Source organism: Colletotrichum lupini, chromosome 2 (genome assembly GCF_023278565.1).
Source record: "Colletotrichum lupini chromosome 2, complete sequence".
Lineage (NCBI taxonomy): Eukaryota > Fungi > Ascomycota > Sordariomycetes > Glomerellales > Glomerellaceae > Colletotrichum > Colletotrichum lupini.
Genome location: NC_064675.1, coordinates 3,029,138 through 3,042,599, shown reverse-complemented (window position 1 = coordinate 3,042,599; position 13,462 = coordinate 3,029,138). Strand labels below are relative to the sequence as shown.

Genomic DNA, 13,462 nt, shown 5'->3' with positions numbered 1-13,462 from the left:
GCGGTATTTAGGGCTGCGTAGATAAGGTACACATGCTGTGCCCTGCAGCCCTATACCCGACATCGTGCCATTCTGAAATAAAGAACTATCCAACCCGTGTCCCCCAATCTAGTAAAAGTACAGTTTGTGTGTTCGAGCCAATGGAGCGCCGTGAGGCAGACGACATGCTCCGGTTGTGTGGTGCCGCCTCTTTCATGTTGTGTGTATTCCCGTAAACGCCGTCGATAGAGATGTGTTTGCTTAATTGTAGCTGAAATCGACTTGGCTTATTTTCCCGGGACTTTCGTAGAGTTAGTACAGGAAGCGTTACGTTTAGATTCGAAGAACTCACGAGGGTCAACGGGGAAACTTGTCTCATCTGAGCTTTTCTTCTGGAGCATCATGGGGGTAGCGTGGGCAGTAGTGTTCATGGTGGCGATTGGTCGTAAGAGGATTGAGGATTGGGTATGAGTCGAAGTAGGATGAGGCAGTGGTAGTCTTGTGATGAAGTAGTGTATGACTGTTGGTGTGAAGTGTAGTGTGATGAGTCTGTTGGAAACAAAAGAGATTCAAGGCATCAAGAAATCACAGAGCATTTATATCCAACGGACCTCCAACGAACCTCCAACGGACCAACAATCGAGCTTCATATTGAATCGACCTTGGATTGAGTCACCCTCAGGCAGAAGAGTGTGCCTGGGGAGGCAGACAAGACAATCTGAGAGGTTCAACGACTTAGTGCCCCCTAGTCAACGTTGTCTTGAGGTTCGACATGGCAGTGCACGGTGACTCGTTACGACAATGTGAATGGAAATACCATATCTTTGCACGCGATTGCGCATATTCGGTATGGCGATCCTGGTTCGGTAGCAATGTAATTCCTAAAAACCCAGGGATTCGCGAAGTCTGATTCGTCTACGGTATAGGTTGTCAACATCTAAGCCTGGGTGCCTTAACGATGTGTATCAGGTAATGGACCCCTACAGATTGTAGAGCTAGCCGCAGTGCAAGGCAGATCAAAGACAAGAACCCAGTGAGTCAGATCGGTGCAACTGCAGACCCCTCCTTCCTGGAATGGATGAATTGATGAGAACATGACCGCGGCCTCAGAAACGCATCGACGTTTGCAGAATGGAGGGGTTGGGAGACGACTTGGTTGCCTGGGTTAAGACGTGTTTGGTGACGGAGATGATATGGGGGTCCTAGACGGTCTGAGGCAGCAACCCCCATATTTCCAGGCACGAGGGGAGTCCGCGCCCTGGAAATGCAGTGCTTTTCGGCGACAAGGAGACAGAAGAAAGGGAAAACTAATCCAACGCCAACGGAGTGCTAGGCCTCGTCACGAGCGACGGATATGTGTGCGCCGTTGCGTATGACTGACAAGGCACCAAGTTGCTCATTGTTAGCGGGTGTGGCTTTGCGCTTCGGTGTAAAACGGCAAGGGCGCGTTTGCGCCCTTGCGCGCGAGGGGCAGGGAAAAAAGGGTGGAAAAACGGAACAACAATGACAAAATAGAGGCACGTCGGGGCAATGCAATGCTGTCACTGCCCGTGTGACTGATCTCGGACAGACTGGGCAACTCTCGACAGGCATTACTTGCTCCGGTGGTGAGTCGAAGGCCTCAAGGCTGACTGGAACATGGTGCCGGTGAGGCTTGCGGGACGGGTACGGAGAGGCGGCGGAACAGTCATTTTTACAAAAACTCGGAGTATGTCGGGAATCACTCCCCCATTACATTTCTCGGTGACGGGCTCCGTTGTGATTGACGGAACCGGAAACCCAAGAAACATGGGATAGGAGGCACAGCCCAGTTTCCCTCTAGCACTCAAACTGACCGAACCACAAGTGGAAGAAGTTACGTCGAGATCGGTTGATTATTTTGGTGCAAAGTGTGTAAAGAGGAAAAAGGGTTCGAAAGAGAGGGGAATTGTGGTCCGCCAGACAAATAAAGAGGTGTCGTTGCCTACAGGCTGCCCTGCTTAGCTAATGACATGTGCTGCCTAAGCTTGAGCCAATCAGGGCTAGCACGTCGTCAAACCTCGTGACCTAAGAGAAAGACGGCGTCCCCACAATTTTTCGACCTGGTTTTTCTCGCAAAGTATATTTTCACGCGTTCCCCTTCCCTCTCCTCTCTTACGTTCCTCATCAGTATCAACAACAGTTCGCGGGCCACCTATCCCAGCTTGGGCTACGGACCTTATGCATGGTCCTTTTCAGTTTCCAGGATGGCGTTAGACTGCCGTGTGATATCGCACGGCAGACTGCGTCTCGGTATTGAACCAAACCGTCGTCCATGGCTTTGAGCAAGTGCTGAAGCCAACCGACACGGACAAGCCCGCGAGCTCGTTTTGATGTGTGCTCACAGCACATAAGGTCTTTGGACCAACCCCACGATATGCCTACACCTCGCGATCTTACTGCGCAAGAGTGTCAACTACTTTTTTATTCGTTCGAGTGGGAGAACAAAACCAACGGTCTAGACAACCGGTCCGCTCCACCCTGATACCGTCGAGATAGTGCGGCTTCAGGACTAAAATCGGACGAACATATCACAACACATCTCACACGAGTTGCACGTGGTGCGTTCTTAATTTACCTTGATTGGTGTCATTATAGTAGAGTCATTATTCCTAAACCCACGTCACCGAGTTGTACCTGCCATCAGATATATATGAAGGGTATTCCGACATCCTCTGCGCAAGAATTGCAATTCCACTCCATCCCTCGAGTCATTAAACTTCCGTCAAATCCAGTGCTCGCCAAAGATGTGTTTCTCGTCCATGAAAGACAACAAGAACTTGGACACCAGGCGACCCGTATAGTTGGCCGCTACATCTCGCGGGAACGGGTGCTGCTCGTGGTCGGTCGATAGGATTGGGTCATCCGCCAATCCTTCGAGTTCCTTGCCTATACACCACAAGTCAGCATTGACGGTATAATCATTGGATTGTCGGGTCAGCCTACCATTCTGATGGATCAAATTCCTCAGGCCCAAGACCATCTCTATGGCTGGTCCGTCCAAGTCGCCTTGCTGGGCCCATGAGTTGTCGAGCATGGGATTGAAGGGCTTGTTCGCCGTATCCCGGCTGTGGGTCTGGTAGATCTGGTGGAACTGGTACGCGAACTGCTTGAACGGCATGTTTTCGACCGCTGCGTTAATATTCAGGGCGTCTTGCCGTTTGTATTCCGGTGGCGTGTGGTTACGCAGGCTAATCTCGTTGAGAGCCACCACAAAGTTATCTGCGGATGTCTCGACCGATTCCATAAAGAGGCACAGTACCAGGAACGAGGCCATACACGGCGCCCACTCCTGTTTTGACTTAGGCTTGAGCAACTTTGAGAATGACTCAAAGAGATGCTGCATGTCCCTCATCAGGAGCTCGTCAATCACCGCCTTGATCTGCCTGTTGACGACGCGTGGGGTCACCCATGGTACTTCCTGAGGGACGAGACCAGAATCCTGGAGGCCCACGACACTCTGCCGTGTGATGCAGAGGTGGCGGGTCATGACGAAGTGGGCGCCGTAGATCGCCAATGCCTTCTTCACCATTGACGACTGGGTCGGGTCAACCAATGCTCTTACGCAAGACAGTCAGTAGCATGGCAACTTACATCAGACTTATTGGCGTATATCTGCACAACGTCCAAGACCTTCTTTGGCAACTCGGTGTGCCGTATTGACTCTGTCACTGATTTTGCGAACCTCGGTTCGGCTGCGATAGCAGCGAGGTACTCCTTCACCTTCTTCCTCAAGGCCTCCCTTTGAGCTGCCGAATCCAACTCCAACACCATAGGTGCCGAGCCTCTGGCTTGCAGGTCTATCCGGTCTTTTTGCACATGCAGATGGTAGTGCTGCTGTACTTCCTCCGTTCGAGGCTTGAAGAACCTCGCTCGAACCTTGAGCGACGCCGAGAGACCAGAAAAGAGCTCTACCTCCCGAGGCGCTAGTTGCACCGCGTCAAGGTCGACATTCTCCTCCATGAATTTCGACATTTGATCCTTGCGGAAGTGGCTGCGCATGAAGTCGGGGAACAACACGGTCAAAAAGTCGGAGAATTGCCAGCAGACGACCTGCGGCACCTGGCCGGCAAGCTTTTTACAGCTCTTGCACGGCCTTTGCGAGTCGCACTTGACTTTGCGGCTGTGGCAGCAAAAGCAGGCACCCAGACGGCGAACTTGCAATGCGCTCTCCTTTGTCGCATTTGCCAGAGGCCCCTTGCGGCCACGCGTTTGAATTTTCATGGCTTCGAAGCACTCCCACGGGTTGGGGCGACCCGATGAGGCGTTGATGGAGTTGGGCGTCACGATGACGAATTTGTTTGCGGGCTCGGTGGCCTTCTTCTTCTCGACCTTGCCGGTGATAACCTTGCGGATCTGGCGGGCTGATGCTGCCCTGTCTCCCTCATGTTTGAGGTCCGGGGAGCTGGAGTTGGACTGGGAGGGGCTTGTGGATGTGGAGCTCTGAGACGAGGTTGCGGAAAAGTCCTCCATCAAGAACGTTGAGCTGCCATTGTCGACCTTGAGGTTCGTGGGGTTCCATGGGCCCGGGTTGATGCTATGAGAAAAGGTCTGTGACAGGTCGATATCGCCATCGTGCTGTTGTTGCGGGAATGTGTCTAAGCCGGTCAGGGAGGCATTGTTCGATTGGAATGAGTTGACGAAAGATGTCAGTTCTGAGAACAAAGACAGTTAGCTCACGTATACTTGAAAGTCGGCCACGGGCGGAATGAGGACTCACCATTCAGGTTCAGCTGCTCCTCTGCAAAGAGGAAGCCCTGTGGTGTCAAAAAATTGGATTCCTGGCCGCTGGGAACGAACTGGCTATCAACAGACGGCGCCGGGGCAGCAAACGCCTCCGCTTGGTCGGGGAAGCTCGAGGCGGAGAAGGCGGGCTGGTCGAGGTCGAGGTTTAGCGGGGATAGGCCCGCCGGGTCCGAGCCGGCATGGTGGCCGACGACGGCAAAGCCGTTGAGACTGCCGCTGGCCGGGCTAGGTAGGAAGCCGACTGAGGCCGGATACGAGGCGTAGTCGAGATACTGCCATGATTCTTCGGTGTCGGCCGCGGACTGCTGATCGTAAGGCGAATGAGGCGTCGGGCCCCTTGAGGAAACAGAAGCCATTGTAGTTTCTGTGAGTAGGCAGGACCTATAAGTGGCGAACCGTTGAGTCGCCCGGCGCTTTCAATCCGCTCGGTGAGTTCGATTCGATGATTCCGTAGCCCCTTGTGGTTCTGTTGAGAAAACAGAACAACAGGTCCTTGTTTCCTCACAACGTCGAATGGCCAGTAATCCGGGGGGGCTGTGTCTGCTTACTTCCAATTCTGCAACTGGCGCGGGGGTCACTCTCCGGACAAGCGAAAAAAATGCTAGGCCTTGTCTCGTCTCTTCTCCCTTTCAACACTCATCGGAGTCGCGATTCGAATTGTCGTCGGCCGGACTCGAATAGATGTTGCTCAATCTCACGAGTTACCCTTTTCTCACCGTTCTTTACCGCTCGGGAAAGTCATGCAAAAGAGCGGGAACGAAGGAGAGACGGTGCGAAAAGGGCAGCCAACAAGATTAATACGAGGGGGGAGAACAGCACTGTCACACACTCAACCCCCATGACAGCAGATGAGCAGAGGGACCAGTAAGCAGCGGCGCCGCAGCCATCCCGCGCAGACCCGTCAACCTGTAAGGTACTTTCTTGTGGGCACGCTGTGCTGCTGGATGAGCTGGTCCTGGTCTCCGCTCCTTCGGCCCAGCTGAGCCACTAGGCCCTTTCTGGGACCGAAGGTGGATCCACTGCTCCACGAATGAGGGTGCTCTAACCCGATCCATCACCGGCAGCTCACCGGGGCCCGGAGCTGCGGGAGGACCCTACTGCCGTACCGGTGACCGTGGTGACTGAAGCTGATTCCGGCTCTTGCCATCGGAGAACACACTTGATGCCGCGGCTCCGTTCCGTGGCGAGAAAGGTTGAATTTCAGGAAACTTCAAGGCACAAGATACCTACCCTTACCTACCTTGCCAATTATACATCAGCGTTGCGTTTCTAGCAATCGGCACTGTCCTCTTCCCTTCTCCCAATCAAACCAACGTTGTTTCCTACGTTTGACCTCCATCACCTGAGAGGCGCTTTATCAATGCAACGCCAACCCGACGTCGAACTTATTTTCACCACGAACCTTTAACGTACGAAAAGACTGATTTCTTATTCCGTTCTTATAATTGCCTCAGAGATCGACAGTAAAGCTCATACCAGCGAACCGGCCCGAGCCCCAAGACCCTTGATGATTGACCGTCATCCAACATCCCTCAGGATTGCATCCCGCTCCCCGTCGATATCAAAACCCCCAGCAGTCATAACATCAAGCCTCGAGTGTACCTTGACTCAAACCAACCTCCCACACTCCGCCACTCCGCGTCCTGTCGTTCTTCGCATTACGAACCGCCTCCAAGCATCTAGCTGCATGCATGTATCAGAGGACAATCGCTCCCCGGATCTACCAGAGTGGATAAGCTCCCAACCCGCCGGCATTCGACCTTTGTCCTCACGACACCACCGTAGAAACACCAACGCCAACCTCGTTTCTCTACCACGATTACAATGTCGAGTCTGGCAAGCTGATCATCACGCCTCCTCTCTCGTGTGACTAGAACAACACCCAGCATCCCCCGCCAAGATAAGGTTTAGCGCGCGCGGCGCTTGACTAGCACTTACACGCACAACGTAAGGATACATCTGTCCGTCTGTTTGCAAGTCCAAGACTCCAAGTTGGCACAGCTCAGACCACAAACCCCGTTCGGCGCGGAAGCTAAACGGGTCCATGCCGCCCGGCACGGCCTCCCCGCCGACGCCGGTGTCCAGGGTCACATATTGCCACTCGCCTCAGGGGGAGAAAAAGAGGAAACGGCTGGTTTTGCTGGATTATATGCCGCTTCCGTCGGCATCCTGCCGTCATTCCTAGCCTGCTCCATTCCTCCTCTAGGCATCTTGGCCGACACTACACAAGGGCCGGTGGTTTCTTTCGCGACCCCGTTGATAACTAGCGAAATTGAAGGCAGAATATCCAACTACAACAGGCCGGCTATAGCATCGTTGGTCATCCTGTTCACGATCCACCCCGACACGAAACTAGCTCTCACACCTCGAAACAATGATTCAGGATCCCGAGTCCGAAGTTGGCACGGCACCCTCGTCACAGACAGAAGCACGTTCCAATTCTGCCCGGGTAAACCCAGTGAGTCGCGTGCCGGGACGAGCCCCCTTCTTCCACTGCGTCCTCCAATCTGCTTGGGATCCCACCACTTCAAGTCGATACAGTGGGATAATGTCCCCAAGATAGAACATCCAAACCACCGCAACCATGGGCATTGCAAACCTTGTTCTGCCACACAGCTCTGCTTATTCACTCTCTAGTCAGCCAAGATTCGAAACCACCTTCTACCGGACTCTAACGTTCTTCCAGAATTCCGCTCTTTTCGCATCCTTGCTTCCCTGTGCTCATGGGCTTTATTCCCAGCACCGGCCTGTCTGGTCGCGCCCTGGAGTTTGCCTTACCCGTACTGATAGCAAAGCATAAGGAATTCCATTCCTGGCGACAATGAATCAATCGGACGCCGCTATCTGGGCGATAGAACTGGAGAAAATCGCAAAACAGAGCACAAGCCAAGATGGGGCCTTTTGGCCTGTCTGCCATGTGCCCCGGTTTGCTTGTCATTCTTCAACACGACCTCGCCAGTCCCACCAGCAACCTCATCGCATACTTGTCTATGTAACCCTACCAATCACCGGATACTGTAAGTCTACATCGCACTATTCACCGGCTCTTTGCCTCGCCTTTGACATGAGTTGTCAAGGGGGGCACGCGGCGCAGTCCGACGGGATTCTATGCGGCACGCAGATCGCACCCCTTCTTTCCCATCCATCTTCAATTCACTTTTCCAACAGCTTGCTTACCCCCCGGTTTCATTGCTTCGCCTCCCCGGCCCTGACCCTTCTTCCCCGGGGGACCCATCAGGCGGGATGCGACACAACGGTCTCCCCATCGACTTACAGAGCTCCCTTGGTCGTTTTACAGTTTGCGTTCCCCGTTCTTGGCCAGGTGATAGTGTAAGATACATCCATCGATCGCCGCTGATGGCCCTTGGTGGTCCTTCCCGCTGAAGTCACTCCGTCAGGCACGCAAGCGGGAACCCCATCGGCTGATGATCACCGTTCATTTCAGCCCAACCCAAGCGCCGTCGGGTGGGGTGGGGGGGGGGGTTGTTAACAAAGTCGCACCGATAGGACAGGGGCAGAGGCGACGGATACTTGGGTTCCTGCCACACCTGTCCTGCCATCATGCCGGGTTAACAAGCCAGATGGCGTAACTTTGGCTCCTGGAACTCGCGCAGGGAAGACGCGTGAGCAACCCCCGTCCCCTACTTGTTGGCAGGAGTCAGGAGCCGTGCGACGAACAGAGCGCTTCAAGTCATGACGTTTACAAACTGGATACCGGCACATTTGAAGGACAAGGCGTAGATTTCTGGCGCTGAGAGAGCGCGCCCAGCCACGGGCTATAGGATATCAAACTGCCAAAGGCTCATCTAAGCCGCCCAAATCAAGTGAGTAGAGAAGAAGACAGCACTAGTATAGTAGGGATATGTCCAAATTGCTCTCTCTCTCTCTCTCTCGTGAACCGCACAAACAGAGACAAACAATACGCACAAGCGCAAAACAAACGTTGTCAAAACAGCCATCCGGTAGCCCAGTATAAGTGAAGGGTGTCTGTCAAAAAAAAGATATGACCCATTGAAACAACTCCAGGCCCCCAAACCACGCCGTGGCAGTGCAGAAACGAATAGCAAGCCACCAAAATACCAGGGCCAATGTACAAAGAGGTTTCCGCCCTTTCCTGATGAACCTGTAGCGCCCACCGCTTTCCCTGTAGCATGCTCATGCCCTTTTTTGCTTGCGAAACCAAACCGTAAAGGGTCAAGTAAAGGTATGTATGTAAGTGTGTGTGTCGTGTGCGTGTGTAAAGAGGCAGTTCAGTCGAGAGTCCCTGGAGGCCGCAGAAGTAAAGCGAGGTTTTTCTGCCCACAATGGAGCGCCATTACCATTTCTCGTACAAAAATCAGATTCAAAAATAAACAAGACGCAACTCGCTTTGCCGAGAGGTGGAGTGTTGAGCTAAGCTAGAGCCTGTAGGTGTGTTCTCCTGCGTCGTGCCGTTGGAGGGCGCTGTCGTCCTGATGACGTCCCGGTTCCGTATCGTGGAATCATTTACACTCTTCTTCTCTTCTTCTAAAGAATGAGGTGGATTCCGCCCTTCTGCAATAACTTTCAGTTCGTAAGGTCCGTAAAATGTCGTAAACAAAGTGCCACGTTGGCCGCCAGCGTCGAGACACTCGCCGTGGTTTGCTGCGCACGGCGAGGTTGTCAACTTCGGCCTGGGCGAGTATATGGTAGGAGGAAGCATGGAAGCACACTAGCTTCTGAACCGCTGTGCAGCGCGATCTTGAATTTGCTTCTCCGTAGAAACGTATAGTCGGTCGAGGTAGTCCATGGCGCTCGCGTCCTTGAGGATCTTGGCTACCTGAATGCCCGCCGAAATGAGCTGTAAAATGTTGCGGTCGTCCTTTAATGGGCGACTCTGGTGCTTGGCCGCATGTCGCATTTCCAATGAATTCTCGAGAATCGTGACAAACTGCTTAATCTGGCCGTTGTAGAGTACCCGCGCCGGGATGCGGCGCTTCGTAGCCAGGCGCTTCAGGAGGTAAACCCATTCTGTCCATTCTCGGTCCTGAGGTCGCTCGACAGGTCGCATGTCCTGTGTCAAAGGAATGGGGAACTGATATTTGGCCACGAAGTCGTACGCGCACTGAGAGAGCCTGTCGTTGACTTGGGTGAGCACCAAGTCCTGCTCTTGAACGTGGAGGTTGGTAGGGAGATGGGGCAGTTCGCGTTCTTGCATGGCAATGTATTCTGGCGGCGGGCGAGCGAGAAACTGATGCGGGCCGTCGAATTCGTCGCGGTTAGAAGGTCGACGTTGTGGCCGACCCTTGCCATTCACCTTGCTCTTACTCGGGGGAGTGGTGCCAGCCCCGTTCTCGAGTGAATAATCAGAAAGGTTCGGGGATGCAATAATGTCGTCGACCGAGTCCGTCGGTGAGTATCTTTCCTGGTGATCCCATGATTGAGAGTTCGTACTCTTGTACGACCCGTAGCCGGCGGCACCACTGGTGCCGTATGTGCCAGAAGCTGGGCGCGATCCGTACGCCGGGGCAGCGGCAGCGGCAACAGCATGAGGATTGGTTCCGATCGGCAAATTGTAGTTACTAGCTCCTGGCGAGTACGTGGACACGCTTGAAAGGGACGGTGTTACTCGTTTGCTCCTTTGTGGGAATACATCATGAACAATGACGTCTGGTTCTTACCTCGATGAACGGTAGTAGTTGGTATCAAATCCTCCGGCAGGCGGGAATGTATCGTTGTACATTGAACTTTTCTCAACGGTCAGTCACCCCTCCTCGGGCATTGTTTGGAAATTAGGAGAGCGGTCCGTACCTCCGCGTCGAGTTCCACGGTCCGTTGGACATGGCTGATGGTCTGTAGGCAAAATCCGGCTGGGCCATATCTTCCGGGGGCATAACGGTAAAGAGAAAAGAAATCAGGCAGCAAAATGTTTGGAAATGTCCAAAGTGTCCTGAGATGGAAGCCACGTGAAATATGAATAGTCCTTGGGCGGGCAGGTCAGCCCTGGGTGTCCAAAAAAGAGTCCTTTGGGCTGTGATCTTCGGCCAAGTATTCCTGGGAAAATGCGGCAGGTTGTCTCCTCAAACACAAGGGAATCCACGATAACAAAAATGGTCTTGTTCCAGGATGGGACCCTTGAAGAACTCCGGGTCGTTGCAAGGGCGGTGTGCGTGATGGGGGGCAAGCAGGTGATCGGTCCAAGAAACGACCAGTCTCCACGAAGACACCTTAAATGACTTATAAGATGATCGGGAATGGCTTGACGTGAAAGACACTAGGGGGTTAGTGGGAGATGTCTGATCTTGCTGGCGCAAAATGGGAAAGAAGAAACCAACAAGCTCCTGGGATGGACGAGGATGGGGGAGCGGGCAGGATCCTGACAGTGGATGATTAAGTTCGGAATGGAGGCATTTATGTCTGCTTGCGATGTCCTTCCTCGTGGGGCGTTGTACTGGAGCGGCGACAATGGTTGATCCTGGTCAAGACAGCAAAAAGATGTGGTCCGTTGGGAAGTCGAGGCGAAGGGAGGACAGGGACCAGGACAGACGCAGGCCGGCGAGACTCGAGTAAAGATTTGCATTCGCCCCAATGACCAACACCATGGACTCATGGAGACGTCTCTGGTTTCAAGCGGGACGGCTGCCGCATGGGCTGGAGGATACGTGACTGCCAAGCGCTGTAGTCCAGAAGGTTCATCTGTCGGGCGTCCTGGAATAGATTGGTCGACGGTGGGAGCCCCAGGACAAGTTGGCATCCATCCCTAGCTTGTCGAGCGTGGATCGTGGGCACGACACGCGAGTGACGAGGGAGATCAGCGTGCCCTTTGATTGCTGGTGCTCTTCGTGTCCCCCTCTATTTTTCGCGCGATGCCAGGTCGAATTTTTGACAGTTGGCCCCTCAGTCAAGGAAGACCCCAGAAGGACGACAAATCTTATGGCCGGCCTGTGTAGGCTCACGCGTGGAAGCCATTGGACGTGCCAACTCCTGACGGAGGACGGAGCCAGTTGTGTCGAGTAGGGCACCGATTGGGCTGTGACAGAAACTTTTCCTTTGCTGGGCTGGAGGATTGTTGCCCGAAAGGTCGGAGTAGCTTTTCGGTACCGGATGGGATGATTTGTGCAGGGTTGTACCTAGCGGGAGAAGAAGCGGTGACAACAGGCCGGGTTGGGCACAAATTGGACAAGCAAACACTGACGGCCGATACGATGAGGGGACGCGCGCTACGTGCGAAATATGCGTGCCCAACCATGCCTTGATGCCCACCTGGTAAGTCCAAGTTGCTTTTGTGCATCATTGAATCAGGAACCCTCCATCGAATACCCCGACAGTGGCATTGCTCGGAAGGGGTCGACTGACTATTTACCAGTCAACCAATCATGCAGCGCTTTAGCAGACGTTCATCATTGTCAAAATCGTGGGCGTCTTGCTCCGCTGAATCCCGGGTGGCTTCTGCTGCTTTAGCAGTACCGGGTCGGTGACCTTTGGAGCCTCAATGATTCGCGGACCCGACAAATGGTATGTGTGATCTGAACGTAGTGAACGTGAAGCTAGTCACGGCGATATTGAGGCAAGGGAAAGCTTATGGATCCAAGAAGATATTGCTGGGGTTGGTCAAGATTTGGGCGGAAGCGTCTGGGCCCCCCCGCCAGGGCCAATGGTGTGCACCCCGGAGGCTTCAAGCTGGTCGTTCGGCTGGCTGCGGGTGACTAGCCCATCGCCATCGACTTCCATCGCCAATCAAGCGGGATGACGTGCGCCTCGGTTAACCCCAGTATCCTGGCGTGCCTGGGTAGGTTCTCGATAACCTCAACGATTCGAACTCGACTGTTCCGAATCCAAGGGCGAACAGTGGTGGTCGGACGATCGCCGCAATCTCTGTGCATAATATGCCCTAGATAGGTTAATCGATCTCGGGGTGCAGTAACAGTCAGAAGCAGTCGAAACGAGCCAACGATTGCCGAGTGGAGGAGGGGGGCAGGATGGCTATTTCGTCTATTCATGAGCTGTCAGGCGCCTCGTGGATTGCGGGGATTGCGGGACGATCAAATCGCCAAAGAGATAAAATGAGATGGATGACGTTAGTTGTTTTTGTTGCCAATTTCGTCACAAACGTATCGAGCTGCTGTCACATTTGACAGTTATTTTGGTGTAATGGCGACAACGACTACAGATACATCTCGTACCATGTGTATGCGCTGCAAGATTTTGAAGGAAAGCCGTCGTTCGTCGGTCTGTGGACGGCGACACCTGTCGTTCCAGCAGCGCATTGATACAGGGTGGGTGGGGAGTTTGTTGTGTTGTTTCGTATGCCTCATTAAGACGACGTCTTTCTGGAGCGGAGTAGACCGTTGAATGTTGGCCGAAACAAAGGAGCAAAGATTCTTGGGCTCCCCATGTCTCCGGGCATTGAGAAGGCCGGGATGTTGCGCATGGCGGAGCGAAATGCGCATGACATGGCCGAAATCACAACCGGTGTGTCCCACTTTAAAACTGGCGATTCGGAAGGGTATGACCGGCCACTTCCACCGAGCTGTCAATGCGTCTTTGCTTCGTCGGGTCGATGCTTCTATTCCGTTTTCCGGGATAACGGCCCGAGATCGAGTTCAATCGAGAGGCCCGTCGCGGGTTCCTGATCGACCCAGTTCTGCCACGATTGCCACGGTCGCACCTATGGAAGGATCCGGCCATAGAAGCATTTTCGAACCTTCGGTGTTGACGTTGGGAACAACACCGGCTTGGTAGTCTAGGTTGTGAGGATGAT

The 13,462-nt window shown here is 53.7% G+C and overlaps 5 protein-coding genes across 5 annotated transcripts; 2 read left to right on the top strand and 3 right to left on the bottom strand.

Annotated features, from left to right (window-relative positions):
• Window positions 1-240: 240 nt before the first annotated feature.
• On the bottom strand, window positions 241-2,669 carry CLUP02_03196 (uncharacterized protein; the record flags this gene model as incomplete). The annotated part of the gene is made up of 14 exons (XM_049282221.1): window positions 241-260; window positions 332-499; window positions 602-675; window positions 734-894; window positions 964-974; window positions 1,074-1,237; window positions 1,303-1,435; window positions 1,501-1,517; window positions 1,576-1,809; window positions 1,947-2,000; window positions 2,153-2,321; window positions 2,383-2,396; window positions 2,453-2,539; window positions 2,620-2,669. 14 exons carry the CDS (start codon window positions 2,667-2,669, stop codon window positions 241-243), a joined length of 1,356 nt encoding a protein of 451 aa, XP_049139364.1.
• Window positions 2,670-2,722: 53 nt separating this feature from the next.
• CLUP02_03195 (uncharacterized protein) lies at window positions 2,723-5,099 on the bottom strand (the record flags this gene model as incomplete). Its single annotated transcript, XM_049282220.1, has 4 exons — window positions 2,723-2,886; window positions 2,944-3,535; window positions 3,592-4,652; window positions 4,718-5,099. The coding sequence occupies 4 exons, from the start codon at window positions 5,097-5,099 to the stop codon at window positions 2,723-2,725; spliced, it is 2,199 nt and encodes a 732-aa protein (XP_049139363.1).
• A 384-nt stretch (window positions 5,100-5,483) lies between these two features.
• On the top strand, window positions 5,484-7,530 carry CLUP02_03194 (uncharacterized protein; the record flags this gene model as incomplete). The annotated part of the gene is made up of 8 exons (XM_049282219.1): window positions 5,484-5,513; window positions 5,589-5,607; window positions 5,693-5,860; window positions 6,091-6,121; window positions 6,208-6,471; window positions 6,529-6,609; window positions 6,675-7,293; window positions 7,381-7,530. The coding sequence occupies 8 exons, from the start codon at window positions 5,484-5,486 to the stop codon at window positions 7,528-7,530; spliced, it is 1,362 nt and encodes a 453-aa protein (XP_049139362.1).
• Window positions 7,531-7,634: 104 nt separating this feature from the next.
• Window positions 7,635-8,440, top strand: CLUP02_03193 (uncharacterized protein; the record flags this gene model as incomplete). The annotated part of the gene is made up of 3 exons (XM_049282218.1): window positions 7,635-7,729; window positions 8,020-8,073; window positions 8,251-8,440. 3 exons carry the CDS (start codon window positions 7,635-7,637, stop codon window positions 8,438-8,440), a joined length of 339 nt encoding a protein of 112 aa, XP_049139361.1.
• A 249-nt stretch (window positions 8,441-8,689) lies between these two features.
• CLUP02_03192 (uncharacterized protein) lies at window positions 8,690-11,992 on the bottom strand (the record flags this gene model as incomplete). Its single annotated transcript, XM_049282217.1, has 9 exons — window positions 8,690-9,038; window positions 9,108-9,395; window positions 9,447-10,310; window positions 10,383-10,448; window positions 10,513-10,684; window positions 10,802-11,176; window positions 11,239-11,367; window positions 11,429-11,553; window positions 11,658-11,992. 9 exons carry the CDS (start codon window positions 11,990-11,992, stop codon window positions 8,690-8,692), a joined length of 2,703 nt encoding a protein of 900 aa, XP_049139360.1.
• Between the last annotated feature and the right edge of the window lie 1,470 nt (window positions 11,993-13,462).